General features: G+C 43.4%; 2 protein-coding genes across 4 annotated transcripts in view; both read left to right on the forward strand.

Annotated features, from left to right (window-relative positions):
* The window catches only part of SPN (sialophorin), a 344473-nt gene that overhangs the window by 143802 nt on the left and 182387 nt on the right, over nucleotides 1-18284 (forward strand). The window lies entirely within an intron of this gene.
* The window catches only part of SEZ6L2 (seizure related 6 homolog like 2), a 28663-nt gene that overhangs the window by 6566 nt on the left and 3813 nt on the right, over nucleotides 1-18284 (forward strand). For 2 of the 3 annotated variants that reach the window (XM_063301339.1, XM_063301336.1), the window contains 12 exons: nucleotides 868-1053; nucleotides 2444-2615; nucleotides 3342-3505; nucleotides 5153-5347; nucleotides 8563-8701; nucleotides 11324-11520; nucleotides 13193-13387; nucleotides 14353-14544; nucleotides 15286-15477; nucleotides 15591-15629; nucleotides 16600-16717; nucleotides 17842-17944. In XM_063301339.1, coding sequence (XP_063157409.1) covers nucleotides 868-1053; nucleotides 2444-2615; nucleotides 3342-3505; nucleotides 5153-5347; nucleotides 8563-8701; nucleotides 11324-11520; nucleotides 13193-13387; nucleotides 14353-14544; nucleotides 15286-15477; nucleotides 15591-15629; nucleotides 16600-16717; nucleotides 17842-17944 — 1892 coding nt within the window. The remainder of the gene's footprint in view (nucleotides 1-867; nucleotides 1054-2443; nucleotides 2616-3341; nucleotides 3506-5152; nucleotides 5348-8562; nucleotides 8702-11323; nucleotides 11521-13192; nucleotides 13388-14352; nucleotides 14545-15285; nucleotides 15478-15590; nucleotides 15630-16599; nucleotides 16718-17841; nucleotides 17945-18284) is intronic. The other variant, XM_063301338.1, reaches the window with a different exon arrangement.

The raw sequence follows: 18284 nt of genomic DNA on the forward strand, positions 1-18284 counted from the left end.
GAGCAGTGGCAAATTTCTCCAGTACTGAAGACCATGAAAGCAATGAATGAGACAGAGGGTTCTAACTGTTTTTTTCAGGGTTGGACTGAAGTTTTGGGCTATTCTAGCACCTGTGTCACAAAGCCAGACCTTTGGCAAGAGCTGATTCTCACTGGGCTCATTCAGAACAAACCTGGACCTCATGACATAGCGATAATTTATATATTTCATGTATTATTGGGATAGATTTGTTTGTCTCAGTGTAGGCCTATCCTAATTACATGCACATTTCTCTAAATTCAGGCCTGCTGTATTTATGCATGAAATGCGGTAGGAGGTCCATCTGAAGAGCAAATGGGGCATGAGATATGTCTTGCAGAAGCTCTTTTCCTTAGATGTCTTCTAATACCAGAAGTGCTGGAAGGAAAGCTCTTGGAGATGGTGGTAGTGAGTTTAACAAGGGTTTACCTGCCTTACAACTTGACTAATTTACATAAGAGTGAAAGAAAATTAATACTGCAAATCCAAACCAGAAGGAACCACACCTCACTGAAAAAAACAAAAAGAAAGCCCAAAAAGCCACTTACAAATAAAGAATATACGGAGCCAATGAGATTCAGAGTGGATGAGAATTTCTTCAGCTGCACCACATCTATGGTACAAATTCAGCGCTTATTTTGTGTTATAAAAAGACTATTTGTGACAGCAAGCAGTCTGACAATGAACAAAAACCTATTAACTGTTGTCTAGGTTGAAAAATATTTATCGCGTACTGACAGGATAGGGCACATGCCTTTATGAATGTATGTCACTTGTTGAAGGCACTATGCGAGCATAATTACATGCTATATTTCCCTGACTGTAACCTTCCTATTTCCCGACCCCCAGCTTTTCTACTCAGTTGTGGCTTCCCCAATAGACCAGAAAATGGGGATGTCATGGTAACTGACCTCCATCCAGGGGGCTCTGCCACTTTCAAATGTGAGTCAGGCTTCCAGCTGCAAGGTGAAGAGACACTCATCTGCCTCAATGTCAGCCGCCCGCGGTGGAGTGGCACCAGCCCTGCATGTGTGGGTGAGTGAAGGAATAAAATGAACCAGAAAATGCATTCTTGACAAAAGACGAGAGTGGTAATGGACAAAGGCAGAGCATTTTAAAGGTTTTTGAGACCCAGGGGCAGAACGTTCTTTTGAGAATCCTTTCCTACTTCATCATATGGCTGTAATTTTTTTTGCACTGTTTCTTTGTCCACGGATACCAATGGCCCAGTTAATGGGAGTATGAGTGGAAATCCAAAATACCATGATCATTATTGGGATTATATTTTTTAATGGATGAGCTTTCCATGAATCAAAAGTATCTGTCTGGCTGACCGTCTCAAACACTGAATTATCATTTGGAGACTGGAGCTTTGACTAGGCATCTTTTGGCCCAGCAGGGGACGGGTTTAAGAGTCTGCTGTAGAAGAAGAGAGACTTGTTTTCTTTCTTTTGCCATTTATAACACTGACGGATGCATTTTGGTTCCTCCATACTGCAGAGTTAAAGAGGAAGGATTTATACAGCTATGAATGATGCAAGAACAAAACAAATTACACTTTCTTCTCTAACTGTTAGAACCAGGCAGTTACCCAGTGAATGGATTGCCAATATGCTCAGAATGAAAATGTTTCTTTGCATAATGCATAATTCATTGTCGCAAGGTGTGGGGATGATAGTAACTCAATAGCTTTAGAAAGAAATAAAATTAGACAAATTAACAGTGGAAAAAGCCTCAATAGCTATTTTGTCATTAGAATGGAAGCTTTCTATTTAGAGGTATTATCCCTCTGATTGCCAGACATTCTGGGCAAACACCCAAGGCGTTATACAGTAATATCCTTCTAGCGATTTTGTAAGAGTATCTAACTGGCCTCAGTTTAGGTCTTCCAATAATGCTCATTTTTTTCCTGTAAGTTTGGGCTCCTTGAGCAATCATCAATGCTCCAAAGAAAGTCCAAACTGTATGTCCAGGATCCTTGGGGTTTAAATTTAATAATTTTCCAGAATAGCTATGAAATCCTAGGCTATCCAAACTGACACCCACGATAAGGTTCAAACACAGCTTTTATATTCCTCACCAATCACATGAAAATGTGTCTTGGGTAGGGATGATAAAAGTTGTAGCCCCAAATGTATATGCAGAGAATTAAGACCATCTTGGGTGAACTTTATTCATATTTGGTGAAATCTTTTGCAAAGTGGCTCTGTTGAAGACAGTGTTGAACAAAGGCCTAGGAAATGTCAAGTGTCTGCTTAGCCAGGGATTCAGGACGTTACCTTGGGTAAAACTTAGTTTCTCCTCTCCCAATGAGATCTAAATGACCTTTCTGAGGATAAATTAAATGTTGAGCAGGATTCTGGATTCTGAGAATACTAGGGGGGAAAAGGACTTGTAAAGAACACCTAGCCTTCCTCCCTGCTAGCTTCCTGTGGAGGAACGGTTCACAATGCCACTCGTGGACGCATCGTAGCTCCTGAGGCCCCGGGAGGACCACATGGTCGGAACCTGACCTGCCGCTGGTTGGTGGAAGCACCTGAAGGCCAGAGGCTACATCTACACTTTGAAAGAGTGGCTCTGGATGAGGACAACGACAAGTGAGAGAACGGGAAAATGGGGACGTGGGAGTGGGAAGATGGGAAATTAACAGGCAAACAAGCATGCCATTGTGTTGGGAGTGGAAAAAGGAGCAGAGAAGGGAGAAGACGGGAGGCATCAGCTGAGGACAAGCAGGAATGGTCGAGGTAGATTCCAGAGAACGTCAAGAACCTTTTCTGATGCCAGGAAGAGGGATGAGAGCAACAGTCAGTCTGTAGGACAAGGAAGGAACAGGAGGAAAAAATGTGTTGCTGCCCACCAAAGTATGATGGGGCTCTCGTAAAACACCTGAAGTAGAGAAGTACAGTGTAAAGGAAGTTGGAGCTGACCTTGGAGAAGGCATGGGTGAGCTGTTAAAGAGGGACTTGGGCAGGAGATTACACAGTCCAAAGGTAGAAGGAAACATAAGAAAGGCACTCAAAATTGCTTTGCTTTGCTTTGGCTAAACCAAATGGGATGGAGAGAAACTTGGACAGGCTTTCAAGGTTGATGTCAGCCTTTCAAGGTGGACCAAGTCAAGATAATGACACCGCAGGGATTCCAGGAATGCTATTTTGTTGTTATAGGGTATAATACCAGAACCTTGCACTGTGTAATCTCTTACCTGAATCCCTTATCGGCAAACTCATATCTTCCTCAAGGATAGCTCTAAATTCATTTACACGGAGCATGACACATACCCTGAGTTGGGGAGATCTGCTTACCCAAATCGTTTCCCCTCCCAGGCTGAGGATCCGCAGTGGGAGTAGCAACTTTTCCCCTACAATTTATGATTCTGACATGGATGACGTCCCAGAACGGGGACTGCTAAGTGATGCTCAGTCTCTCACTGTTGAACTGATCAGTGAGGGCCCTGCTACACCCCTCATCCTTAGCCTGCGCTACGAAGGTGAGAATGTAATCTTTTAATTTTTTTAAATTATTATTTTTTAATTTTTCAAGATACATTTAAAACACATAATGCAGAATATAAGATCGATAGAATACAAGTCTAAAAAAGAAACAGGAAAAACTAAAACGGTGCAGGAATAAACAGAAAAGCATATCAGACAAGTGGCTTCTGACCTTCTCCAGCACAGATATAAAAGTACATAAAAGATAATCTCTTACTATTAATTAAACATCCCCCCACCCCATTTTACCTGCTCAAAAATAGCAGAGGTAGGAAAACATGAGGTTGCCTTCTTTCTTGGCAGTAGATTCTGACAATCGCTGTTTGTAACTTTGGGAAGTCATCAAATCGAAAAAGCATGATGATCTGCAGTAGTGAGCAAAGTACTGGAAGCTTATTTTAGTAAACAAAATTCTGCTTTGTCATTTTGGGTTGGGTAAATTACTAGGGTGCAGTGATGAGGCCACATTCCACTGATAGGCTAAATTGTGGTGGTGCCACGGAATGTTCAATAGTTCTGGGAACTCACTGGCTTCATTCCAGACTCTGTAAAGAAAAGGGAAGTTTTCATTGTGGTCAGGATGAAAAAAGTGGGATAGAGGAGAAACGTATGGAAGCTAGTAAGCAAAGAGTCCACAAGGAAGGTTACAAGAGGAAAGGTGGAGAGTGGGAAAGACAGGAACTTCAGCAGAGGGTAGGAGGCAGGGAACTGAAGCAAGGAAGAATTCATCAGAGAGAGGGGCTGGCTGTAGGTTGAGGGAGAAATGAGTTTTAAGTAAAATTGGTACAGGACTTGAGAATATGTCCTATGGGGATAGGCTGGAGGAACTGAGAAGATCAGTGTGCAGAAAAGAAGACTGAGGGGAGACATGATAGCTGTGCCTAAAGGGAAGCTATATGGATGACCAAAAACTATTTTCCGTGGCCACTGAAACTAGGACCAGGAATAATGAGTATGAGTTGTAGCTGCATAGATTCTATTTAAATATAAGGAAGAACTTCCTAACAGTAAGATCTGCCCAACAGTGGAATGGTCTACCTCTAAAGGTTATGGGCTCTCCATCTCTGAAGAGTTTTATGAAGAGGATGAACAGCCACTTCCCAAGGATGGTTTAATTTGTTTTCCTGCATATTGCAGAGAAATGGACTACATGACCCTTGTGGTCCCTTCCAACTCAACAATTTTATGATTCTGTGACTGACCTGGAGACATGGCTGGTTAAAGGTGGATTGTTTACTGTCATTGGAAGAAGGGGTGGGTGGTCAATACCTAGAGTTGGTTTCTCTTCAGATCATATAAATATTACTGGAAGAAAGAGGGTAAAGTTTGAGAAAGCTGGGGATTTGCGTTATTGGCAGGAAAGAAGTGATCAGGCACAGAAGGTTGCTGAATGGATACAAAGCTATTTGACAAGGAAATAGGTCCAGTTTTGACTTGACTTGACTGTTACTGCCTCCTTATGATTTGGCATCCAGAACCAAGATGCAGTAATGTTGTGTCTGAATCTATATACCAAGTCAACAACAGATGTATGGCTGATCCCATCTTCAAGGAGGTATTACTGTACTGCAATGGGAGAGGTCAGAAGCTGTAACCTTCATCTAGGGTGGCTTTTCTGATTTTCTTGCTCCCCCTGGTGGCAGCTTTTGATGAAGATCGATGTTATGAACCGTTCCTGGCACACGGAAATTTCAGCACATCGGACCCTCTGTATCGTACAGGGACCATTGTAGAGTTTGCTTGCAGTGCAGGATACATGCTTGAGCAGGGTCCTTCTGCCATTGAATGCATTGATTCAAGAGACCCCCGCTGGAATGAAAGCGAGCCTACCTGCAAAGGTAATCATTCTTCACATCAAACTCTCAGCTCAATTTTCTTGGGCAGCCCGATGCGAATTTCTTTTCTTCTTGATTGCCCTTTTGTATTTCTGCCCTGAAAGTGTAATGGTGCTGACTGATGGGGCACAACAGGTATGAGCAAATTAAGATGCTATGTATTGTGTTTTACAAATTCAGGCATGCATTTGCACAGCTGAACAGAGGAAGGCCAACATGGTTGGAAGGAGATTAGAGTTGTGGCAGAGTGTGGGTCTGTCAGGATCTCTACAAAGTCTGGAAATTAAAGTGGGACAGTTGCAAGTTCTAAAAATGCCACTTTACTAGCAAGAACAGAGAATTTGGAACTGCGTGATCCAGAAAGCTATTTGGATAGGGCAGAATGGTCCTGGAAGCAGGCAGTCACACTAACTGGACGGAAGATCAGCAGTTTTAGTGTTACTCGAGCCCCCGTACTTTCTTCAGGAAGGGCCTGATATCCCATGAGCCCATGTGTCAGGAAAGTACTGACAAGGCTAAATGCTCTCACTATCCCCTTCCTTATTGGTCAGAAGTAGGCATGGCTTAGTCACTACAGTGATTGGAAAGTGTATTTCATGAGTTCAGACCTTGGCAGAGGGAGGTAAGGGAGTCACCCTCTCTCTAACTCTTTTTCTTGGAGGACTAGAGATGCAAAACAGGACAGCTGACTGGTCTTAAGTGTTCTCACAACACAACTGACTGGGTGCAGTTAGTTTAAATCTGTGAGTGCCTGGGACTAAATCTAACCCCCTAGGGGTTAGGTGACTAAGTCAGTTGACTCCTTTTTGGTGTTCCCACAACACAGTAACATCCTTCCCCCACTTGTTGTGGGGGCCACTGTTACTTTAATCCAGAAATACAAAATATTTTATGTCTAAGGCAGTGTTTCTCAACCTTGGCAATTTTAAGATGTGTGGACTTCAACTCCCAGAATTCCTCAGATAGCCATGCTGGCTGGGGAATTCTGGGAGTTGAAGTCCACATATCTTAAAGTTGCTGAGGTTGAGAAACACTGGTCTAAGGTAATATGGCCAGAACCTTCAGTTTCCATCCTATGCACTCATCTGTGCCCTTTTGAAAGGAATTAGAATTGCTTACAAACAAACAACTTTAGGTTTGGTGAGGAGAGGAGTGTAATTATTCCCAATACAGCAGAGGTGGGAGTCTGTGATGCTTCAGATACCCAGCAAGGTCAGCAAGAATGGCCAATTGTTCTCTGGAGACTCTCAGCATCCACAAGAACCAAACGTTTTCTTAGATATTTTGAAAACTGGGTTGCATCTTCCACTTGCTCCAGTAGGTGGGACTAAAAGATTTCTAAAAATTCCTAGAGCGAGAAAGAGCACCATTTGTCTTTCCAAGGTAGCTTCCTGCTAACTCCAGTTCAGGTCTTTTACAGTACTGTATTTCTGCTCTTTTCCTGAATGGCTGGGGAGCACATGGACACTGGTAGGTCTAGGAGGTGTGGCTCTCCAGATGGGGGGATCTTCCTCCCTCCCTCACGGAACTATCAGCTCCAACCATGGCAGCAGAGTCACCATCCGTGAGCCATGGGCACCTGGAGACCCAGGTGGGTCCACAACCTCTCCTTCGGGGCGATGGACTAGGCAGAACCTGGCACTAGTAGGCAGCTGATTCCCCCATCACCTATCGCTGCGGGCACTTCAACGCACCAGTTCTAGATTTGGACACGGCAGGTAACCATTGCTGGGTTTTGATGTCTACTGTCCAAGGCACTTCCCTGTAATGCCCATTCCATGCGGTGCCACTACGCTTCAGTCCAGCACCTCAACTCCTGCTATTATGAGGGTGAGAAATGGAGGATCCGGTCCCAGTTGCAAGAGGGTTCATGGGCCTTCCTCAGTCTAGTGAAAGGAAAGTGGGGTCTTCCCAATATCCAGTTACTACATCAGATTTGATTGGGAGGAGAGAGTGACGCAACCTTCAGAACCTCATGTTCAGAAAACATCATCTCCTCTCCACTGTCTTCATTCTCAAGACTTTTAAATACTGTTTCCCATATGGGGAACTCAAAACAGTTAGTCTGAGTTGCCAGGAACTGATCTGTGGAAATGCATTATAAATTATTTGGCATTCCTTTTCCTGATCAGTGTATTTGATGGTCTACCCAGCCTTAACTGGAGTTATGAACTTGGAAAAATCCTAGTGACTTATATTGGATTTAGAAGGAAATACATATAAATGTTGTAGTGTTTTATCTCTTAAACTGGCTTAGTTGATTCTCATTTTTCATTGGAAACTCAGGCGATAAGGGTAGAGATAGTCCCTTTTTTTCCCCCCAAGATGGTACATATTTCTCTTCTCTGGATCAAGTGACTAGATTTAGTTTTCAGGTCTTCATGTTATGACATCTTTTGAGTGATCTATGTAGACCTGCTACATGGATTTCTTTCTTCCTTTGTTGTCAAAAGAATTCCACAAGTTCTTGCAGAATTACATCCCCAACCCTCCTAGGGACTTCTTTGCTATGTCCCAGTTTTCAGGATATTCTCTTCCAGTGAAAGAAAATGAAACACTGAATACTGTGAGAGCCCCTTTTCTACTGTGGATTGAAGATATCTTTCCCTCCCTGGTCTTTCTTATTCTGTCCGTGTTATCTCCTGAATTTTCTTTGGAGATCCTATTCACTCCCTTGAGTGGAAGGGTGGGAGAGCTATATTGCTATAGGGATCATTAAAATCTTTTAGTCCTGCTTCTTGGAGCAAGTTGAAGGAATCATCCAGTTTCCAAGATATTCTTTGTCCCTGTAGAAAAGAAACTTTCATGGCAAGTCCAATGTTCCCTTTCCTACCCTGCAGTAAACTTTTTCACAGCTGGTTGGTGTCATGACCTAGAATCCAATTTCTCATATTTGATTATTAGGTCATTTTGACAAGGCACAGAGTCAGGAGTAAGGAAAGAGTGAAAGCAGAAAGCATTTCAATACAGAGATGATGGAAGATGGCTGCCACTATCTTTGCAGGGAGCACATTTTACCTCTCTTGAATTCTAGGGCAGGGCATGACGCATGTCTGCAGGAGCATCAGAAGGCATAGGGGCTGTTCAGTTTGTCTTTCCCTATTGCTTTTTTTCATAATCCAAAAGAAATTGGTTTAAGCTGGCTTAGACTGGTTGAGTAGCTGCACTGCTTCATCCAACATATAGTCTTCTCCTGATTATGCATCTTTTCTCTCCAGCATTGTGTGGTGGGGAGCTCTCTGAGTCAACAGGTGTTGTACTTTCTCCTGACTGGCCCCAGTCTTATGGAAAAGGTCAAGACTGCGTTTGGGGCATTCGGGTGCAGGAGGAGAAGAGGGTGCTGCTAGACATTGAGATGTAGGTACTTCTGCTACTGCCACCATCAATACCACCCCATTTTGTTGAGGAAGGCCTCCTAACTCAACCAAAGCACTGTGTCCTCATGGTCACTGAAACCATCATCCATCATTAGATTGATTGTTGAAATCATTCATATCATCCACTCAGTTACAGAGAGATCTGGGTGCACTTTGGAGGTAATCTGCTATGACAAATAGGATTCCTAGCTAGAGGTTATCAACCAGATGATACAGCAAATTCTTTATATTTGTGGAAGAAAATGTCTAGATGGCGAAACATTTTAAATCATCAGTGCAAGAAAGAGAGGGACGTGTTTAATCTAGTATTTAGGCTGCTAGATCTAATTAATTTCTGTTGCATAGAGCTTTCAAAGATAGCGCTAAAATAACAATAGAGGACATCGCTTGAAGTCAATGGAACATGGAGGGGGAGTATGTATGTAAGTTCAGCTTTTCCCCCTCAATGGTTCTAAAAATCTAGAGACCTGATAAAGTTTGTCCAAGGCAACAAACTGAATTCATATGTCTGCAGCCACATAATAACAGAATCATTCTGGAGAGCTATTAAGAGAAGTACACCCAATAGTTTGAAAGTTCTCCACAAATCACAACATCAGTATAGTGATATTTTTTTAAAAAAACCTGAACAGTTTATACATTTACACATGGCTAGGCACTAGATATAATTTATTTGTTATTCCTCAACACTCTTCAGAATCCAGGTCAGTGTTTCTTGACCTTGACAGCTTGAAGATGTGTGGACTTCAGGCGGGCTAGGGAAATCTGGGAGTTGAAGTCCACACATCTTCAAGTTGCCAAGGTTGAGAAACATTGATTTAGGTAGTATACCAGACAATTGAGGTAAATTAGTACAAGAACATAAGAATAAAAAGAAAACCGCATGGCCATTTGTAATCTTTGTTTCAGGCCAAAGTCCTGCTGAAAAGGGATGCTCTTAAGTTCCTCCTGAAATCTCAGAAGGGTAGGGGCCATGCAGGTGGGTGCAACGTGTTCCACAGTGCAGGGGCAGCTATAGAAAAGGCCTGCCTTTTGATTCAGACCCTTTTAATGGACATGTGAATGGAGCCTTCATTAAGCTGGCTCTTGACAGCTAGACAGGCAGAGTCATGTTTAGTGAGGAGTCTCTGATGGAAACCATCATCATGTCATTTAGGGCTTTATAGATAATTACCCACACTTTGAATTGGGCCCGAAAGTGCAGCAACCATAGAATTAGTGTAACTCTGCTGTGATGGGTTTCCTACACTCGGAGTCCGGTTGCTGCATTCTGTACCCGTTGCAGCTTCTGAGTTGTCTTCAGAAACAGCCCTCCATTATAGTAATCCAGTCATGAGGCAGGAGGGGTTTTTTTGGCCAAGATTTCCTTGTCCAAGTAGGGGCATAACTACTGATGTTCAAGCAGAGCTATGAATCCAGGAGGGAGCACAGTCCTATCTAGAGCAACCATCACAGAGCATTATCAGTGTACCGTTGACACCTCACCCCAGACTGACTGATGACTTCTCCCAGTGTTTTTATACAGATGTAGAATAAAATGGGAGAGATGAGAAAATCCTATGCTCCTCTGCATTGGAGCAACTACAGGCTTAATGGCTCTTCCCACATAACTACTGACTACTATCTAGTCAGGTTGGAAGGGGACCAGAGCAAAACAGCACCCTAAACCCCAACCCTTCCAGGTGGTTGGGAAGGATACCATGGCTGATGGTACTTAATATCATCGAGAAGTCTAATAGGACTAGGAGGGGGACTCCACCATCCGAGTGATGATCATCCACCAGCATGACCAATGCTGTTTCTGTCCAATGACTGGGCCTGGATCCTGACTGGAAAGGATCTGGATGATCCACTTCCTCTCAGATGCTCTGGGTATGATTCCCAACCATGTTCCCGACAAAGTGAGATTATACCTTATGAAAATGCACTTGCAAAGGTGTGGATAATGAAAACGCTCTTGCAAGTTGCATTGAACCTTATTTGATCACGGCTATCTCTGCTTTGAAAATGCTTCACACAGAATGGTTCTTCTGTATGAGCCTGAAAACAAAGATGCTGCTGCTTTAAGGAATCCATCTACTCAAGTTGGTGCAGCCCTTCAAGCAGGGAATCTTGAAGCCTGAAAAGGTGGTTGCATCTTCAAGTGAGGTTGAAATAGGGGGCGTCCATGATGGTGTGTGTGTGTGAGAATGGAGGGTGTGACCAGGCAGTTGAAATCCCTCCTTTTTAAAGTGTATCACATGCATGTAAAAGAGGGGGTGCTTCAACCAGCCAGTCACACCTGCCCTTTTGATGTTATTTACATCTGTCCCCTCTCTGGGGATCCCTCTAGATCCAAAACACTAATTCAGAGTCACCTTGGAAGTGGACCCAGCTTAATTTCTACATTCAAACTTTCTTTCCCTTAAGGGATCCAATTTTACATACTGGCTGAAGAAAAACCATGCTTGTCTTCCCATCCATTTGTGTGTGTCTGCACTCACTTGCCCTTCAGTTTGGATGCAAGAAATCTCTGCAGGGGCTGTTGATGCCTTTGCTTTCCTTTTCCTCTTTCAACAATCCTTTCTCTTGGTCTTTTCCTTCTCCCCAACCCTCCTGCCAGCCTCAACATCCGCAAGTCTGATGTGCTGACCGTTTTTGACGGAGGGGACTTAACCGCCCGGATCCTCGGCCAGTACCTGGGTCCCCATCCTCGCTTCAGCATTTATTCTTCAGGCCCAGCAGTCACACTGCAGTTCCAGTCAGATCCCGGAGACCCCCTTTTCGGTCTCAGCCAGGGGTTCCTGGTGCGGTATAAGGGTATGAGAAAGAGCTCTGGTGCGCTTGGTGGTAAACTGGGAGGGAAAGAACTTGATGTAAATGGATGCCTGCTGGCTCATCCTGTGAAGGTGGATTCAGAGGCTAAACCCCTGAAGCAGAAGGCTTCTAGAAGCTGCTTAGGCTGAGAGTAGGCGAGTGTCACATGTCGTGTTTGTTTCAGATCAGAAACGAAGGAAGGAGAAGGAGAGAGCTCGAGTGCAGGTTAATAAAATCAAGGTGATATTTTTGCCTAGTTGTAATTTTAGCAGCAGTGGATTGAGGAAGAAAAGGGACAGTAGTTTTGCTTAAATGTCATTCTGGAGGACAATATAAAGTTTAAATGCACAGTATGTTCTTTTTCACCAGTGTTATAGCAGTATTCTTCCAATCATGCAGCTGGAAAGGACCACCCGCCCTGCTCAGAAATCCAAATTAAAGGATCCCCAACTAATGTCCATCTCTGCTTAAAGACTTAATTTGAAGGGGTCTCCACAACTTCCCCCATCCTTGATTCCCCTGTCAATTTGATGAACACATAGGAACAAGAAATTGCAAGGGTTCCATCTGGTGTCTTACCCTTGTTGCCTATCTTAAATCAACCAAGTGTCACTTTTTTTCTTCGGTAGAATTGTGGATTCCCAAATTTGAGCCTTCCATTCATTATTCTGGAATCTTTGAAGGAATTAATCAGTGGGGGGAAATGGCATTAAATTGAGTGCAGAAGTTGGTAACATTGTGTCTGTGGTCAGCGCAGTACCTACAGGTAGTCCTTGACTGATGACCATTCATTTAGTGACCACTTGAAGTTACAATGGTGCTGAAAAAAGTAACTTGTGACTGGTCCTCACACTTACAACTATCACAGTGTCCCTGCAATCATGTGATCAAAATTCAGGCGCTTGGCAACTGGCTCGCATTTATGACGGTTGCAGCATTCCAGGGTCATGTGATCACCAAGTGCAGCCTTCCAACAAGCCAGCTTCCAATAAGCAAAATCAATGGGGTAAGCCGGATTCACTTAATGACCATGGTGATTTGTTTAACAACTGTGGCAGAAAAGGTCGTAAATTGGGTGTGACTCACTTAACAACCACCTCATTTAGCAATGGATGTTCCAGTTCCAATTGTGGTCATAAATCGAGGACAACCTGTATAGAGATTTCTTCTATGCCACAAAGTATCTGCTCCAACCATGATTGGATAGGAAAGCTCAAAATACAGTATTACAGAGGGAGAACAGAGTGGTAATCGTAAATGAAAAAGAGAACCCTAACTTTCAGGGATAATTGGATTTATGCTTTGGAGTTCAGACCCGAATAAGTTCCTGTGTTTGTTTCTTTGTTTTTGTGCAAGGAAGGCAAAATTCTGGTTGAATGCTACAGAAAATATCTTAATAGTAATTGCAAAGTATATTGACAGGGGAATCAAGGATGGGAGAAATTGGAGTCCCTTTCGATTTAAGTCTTTAAGCAGAGATGGGCATTAGTTGGGCATCCTTTAATCTGGATTTATGAGCAGGGCAGGTGGTCCTATGAGCTGCCTGTAGAGACAAACTCCTGACATACAGTAGAAAAGTGGAAAAGCAGAAGTGAAATTTGGTGAGGAGGGACAGGACAGTGCCTGAGGGAAGGCAGTCCTTACTCCTCTTCCTCCTCCTCTCTTCTCGTTACAGAAGTCCCACAAAATGACACTTGTCCTGAGCTGCCTGAGGTGGAGTTTGGATGGCGCACAGCTTCTCATGCCGCTGTCATCCGTGGCACAGTCATAACCTACCAATGCGAGCCAGGCTATGACATTGTGGGCTCTGACATCCTCACCTGCCAGTGGGATCTGTCATGGAGCAACAGCCCGCCTACTTGCCAGAAGAGTAAGTCTTTCTGATGCTAAAATAGGTGGTATGGATACTCCAGGCGAGCGCTAGGATTTGTCTAAGTGTAAAGAAGGAGGTGTGAAAGACAATGGGAGGCAGGTGGGGAAGGAGGGGGAATTTAGTGGGTGTGAGAAGAGACACCCAGCCCAGACGCGGGAGCTGTGGGAAGAGAACGTTCAGAGTGACTGAATCTTGCGGTAACTCTGACTGGGAACTTACTTTTACATTTTTGAAGATTATGTTTTAACCCTAACTAGCATTAAAGATGCCTTTCCTAAATCTGTGTGGTTCTTCCTTTTTGTGTTTGCCAGCTATGTGGAGCATATTGGGGGGAGAGAAGACAAAATTCTGTTGAAGGAAGAACATTTTGGACATAAAAGCTAGGATAATGCATCCTGGGTTGGGCACATCAGCGTGGACCATTGAAAACTTTGATGTACTGTTTTAAACTTACTAATAGGACAGCTTTTGGTCTATACAGGTAGTCCTCAACTTACAACTATTCATTTAGTGACCATTCAAAGTTACGATGTTGCTGGAAAAAGTGATTTAAGACCAGTCCTCGCACTTATGACCATTGCAATATCCTGGGGTCACATGATCGCCATTTGCAACTTTCCCATCCAGCTTCTGACAAGCAAAGTCAATGGGGGAAGCTGGATTCGCTTAATGATTTAAGCAAAAAAGGTTGTAAAGTTGGGCATGACTCACTTAACAACTGCCTCACTTAGCAACAGAAATTCTAGTCCCAGTTGTGGTCGTAAGTTGAGGACTACTTGTAATTCACAGTCCTAGAGTTTTTGTGTCACTTTAGAAGGAAAGTTGAAACATTCTGGGAGTAGAATCACACTCTAGAATACCCACATAGTCAGATACGATTCCTGAATTGGGAAAATTGGGAACCAGAGGGAAATACACAGAGGACTCTTCTCGAACTTTACTTCATCTTCCCTCTCCCCAAGTTATTAATTGTGCTGATCCTGGAGAGATTAGCAATGGCAAACGGAGCGTCTCAGACCGACATTTCTCCATCGGCTCACACGTCCAGTACTTCTGTCATGAAGGCTACGTAGTGGAAGGGAGCAGCACACTGACCTGCTACAACCGGGATACAGGCACCCCTAAATGGAGTGACCGAGTACCCAAGTGTGTCTGTAAGTAAAAGAGGGTGAAGGAAAAGGCCAGGGGAAAGGGAAGGGAGGGGGCTAGAACTGTGGGGGTCTTTAAAGCAGCAAAGAACAGGAGCATGCATTTTGACAAGAGCTCAGCTGGTCTGATTGGCTGCTGGATTTGCCACTTTTCTTTGTGTGATCCTCTCTAATTAATATAGAGCACGGCTCACTCACTTGAGTCTAGTATAATTGATGTTTTGAAATAGGAAGTGAAACTATGCCCATTTCTCTAAGTACATCAGAAGCGGGAAATATGTCACTGATACAGTAGAACAAGCTTGCAAAGACACTGAGCCCCATCAATGCACTTTTAAGCTCTGTTGCACATCTACTTAAACAAATATCAATCCACTAATGTCATTTGTGCCTAATTAACCTTTCTATAATCAGACCAGAATCAGACCAAGTTAAAGTGGTCCTTGAGTGTCTGGATGTTAAGATGGGTGTTCTTAAGGATGGCTGTACATCCTAATTCACAATAAAAGGGATTTTGTTATATTGGCCTTAGTCTTAGCTCTTTACCCACTGAGCGATTCAAAAGAAAAATAAGAATCCACATCCATTCTTCTGTTGCCTGTCTTAGCATATTTTCTAAGTGAATGAAGCTCACTATCTTCTGGATATCTTTACTTACACTGTCTTCTCTATCAGTGGAGGGCAACCTGTGGCTTCAGGGCCAAATGTGTTCTTGAAACTCTTTGTTACCCCATTTCCTTTTTTCAGTAAAATATGAGCCTTGTCTGAACCCTGGAGTTCCAGAGAATGGGTACCAAACTCTTTACAAGCATCACTACCAAGCAGGAGAATCGCTGCGCTTCTTTTGCTATGAGGGCTTTGAACTTATAGGGGAAGTGACAATCACCTGCATACCAGGGCATCCATCCCAATGGACCAGCCAGCCACCCCTCTGCAAAGGTACGGTGTCCCTTCCCTCATCATATGTGGCTTTCACTCACCATTCTATGACCCTCTGCTCTGTTTGCCTGTCATTTTTTAAAATAGTCCCTTGGTCTCTCTCTCCCCACCAGTGGCCTATGAGGAGTTATTGGATGACCGGAAACTGGAAGGTGAGATGGGAAGAAGCTTGGGAAGGGACTTGGGGGGATGGCAAATATTATCTTCCTCCCTTCCCACTCTCCTGGACTCTTACCTCCTGCTAAAACAGCAGGTGGAAGTTGCGGCTAAGGGGGCCTTTGCCCAGCTTCAGCTAGTGTGCCAGTTGATCCTATCTGGGCCAGGATGCCCAGACCTCAATAACTCATGCCTTGATCACCACTTGATAGGACTACTGCAATGTGCTCTAAGCGGGGCTGCCTTTGGAGACAACCCAGAAGCTGCAGCTGGTACAAAATGCAGCAGCAAGCTTTTTGGCAAGATAACCCCACCAATATGGAATTACGCCTATAGTAAAGTTGCTGCATTGGTTGCCAATAGACTTCCACACCCAATTCAAAGTGCTGGTTATCACATTTAAAGCTCTAAATCAGTGTTTCTCAACCTTGGCAACTTGAAGCCCAAACGTATTAAAGTTGCTAAGATTAAGAAACACTGGTATAAATGGTGCAGCACTAGGATACTTCAGGCAACGCCTTGCCGGAACTCGACTTGCCCATTTGGTCTGGTCATCCAGAGAGGGCCTACAAACCCCACCATCGTGAGGGCCAAGGAGCCTGGGTGAGACATCTGGTTCCCTCTGCAATAGTTCCCACCTTATGGAATGCTCTCCCCCAAGAAACACATGTAGCTTCCACCTTGCTGCAATTCTGGAAACAGGTTAAAACTGTTTTATTTTAATGAGCTTTCGGTCCAGCTGACTAACTGTGGGCACCTATCTTGAATTGTATTTCACAGTTACCTTTGCTCTTTGCAACTATTCAGGGGCTTTGATAATGTTCTGATTTACTTATTTATTATTATGCTTTTGGTTTTCTTTTTGTTCAGTTGGGATTGGGGCGGGCTATAATTACTGAAAAATTAAATAAAACTTCAGGGTGGAGCGATTGAGATCTCATACATTCCACTTTTTTTCTCTTGTAGTCACCCAAACCACAGATCCTTCCCACCAGATGGAAGGCGGCAACATTGCCCTGGCAATCTTCCTCCCCATTATTCTTGTCATCCTACTGATTGGAGGCATCTATATCTACTACACGAAGTGAGTGATATCAAACTAATTAATGTTGGCTTTGCTCAATGTGCATCTAATGTGGTTAGACTCTGTTGGTTGTGTTGGTTCCAGTTAAGTTGTCTCTTGAAGACAGAGGTTGTTTAATGCAAATAGAGGGGAACTGGTTTAGCTCTGCTTGGAAGTTACAAGTTTAACTTGAATAACCCTGCACAGTTCAAATTCCCAAGTGCAGGGAGACAATTACAATAATTTGTCTATTCAGTGATGATGGAAATGCATTTTGCACATGAAGGCAGCTTCTTCATTGTAATTTCTTCAGGCTTCCCAGGATTAAACTGTAGTATAAAATGCGTTCCAGTCATGAACTTGAGTTACCTTTTTTTATATGAATACCTCAGGGCTTTTAATTAAAACAACTTTAGTGTATATAATGCTTTCCCAACGTATGTTTAAAAGAGAGGAAAACACCTCAATACCGCAATCATAGGATCAGTTCAAAAACAAGATCATTGGTATATCAAGTTGTAACAAAAGCTCTCCCTATATTGCTAAATGGAGCTTTGATACTCCAGAAATGAGCAAGTTAAGTTTTACACATTAGAACAGTGTTTCTCAGCCTCGGCAACTTTAAGTTGTGTGGACTTCAACATCCAGAATTCTGGGAGTTGAAGTCCACACATCTTAAAGTTGCCAAGGTTGAGAAACACTGTTCTAGAAAGTGTTAACCACTGTTCATACCTGCCATTAAAAGCAGAGCTAGATTAGCTTACTGAAAGTTTATCAGTTGTTTCTTTTGAATGACCCTGGTCTCATGTGTAAAATGAAGTCAATATATGATTGAAGTGCTGGATGGGCACAGAACACAGGAAGCTGCTTGATGGCAAAACAGACAGCTGGTTGGTCTCATTCTGTAGCATCTACACTGACTGACTCCTACTCATCCTCTTCAGAGAAGGTCTTTACAGCTGAAGATGCTGGTGACCAAATCTGAACCATCCAAATGCAAAGCATGTAATTCCCCACATTGGATTTCTTCTGTAACATACACAGGAGCTATGCCATTAGCATGTACAAGAGGAAGCAGGTCTTATTTTCCAAATCTGTAGGTCGATTATTTTGATGCACTCTCCCCTTCTTTTACCTCCCTGCAGATTCCAAGGAAAAACTCTCTTCGGCTTCTCCTTTTCCAGCTCCCACAGCTACAGCCCCATCACTGTGGAATCTGATTTCAACAACCCTCTCTACGAGGCTGGGGTGAGCTGTAAACCCTCAGCCAATCCATTGCTTTCCTTTTTTTTTTAAGGCTCCAGTTGAAGACGGTTGACTTATTCCAGTTTGGGTTCCCCCCGCTCTCACCACTGTTTTCAGCATGTTGCAATCGTACTGCAGTTTTATTCCCTATAGCTCCCAGATTTGGCCTGCAAAATTATGGACAGCTATTAGATCTCTGTGAAGAGATAAAACCCCACCTGCCCATACTGCCATCAAGTGGTCACCTGGCATTTTGCAGCTGGGATCTGGTTTTGTTCCAGATGAGTTCATTACAAATTTTCTGTTGTTTCTTCCAACACAGGTTTCTCTTGGCCACATTTCT

This window comes from Candoia aspera, chromosome 4 (assembly GCF_035149785.1).
Source record: "Candoia aspera isolate rCanAsp1 chromosome 4, rCanAsp1.hap2, whole genome shotgun sequence".
Classification (NCBI taxonomy): domain Eukaryota; kingdom Metazoa; phylum Chordata; class Lepidosauria; order Squamata; family Boidae; genus Candoia; species Candoia aspera.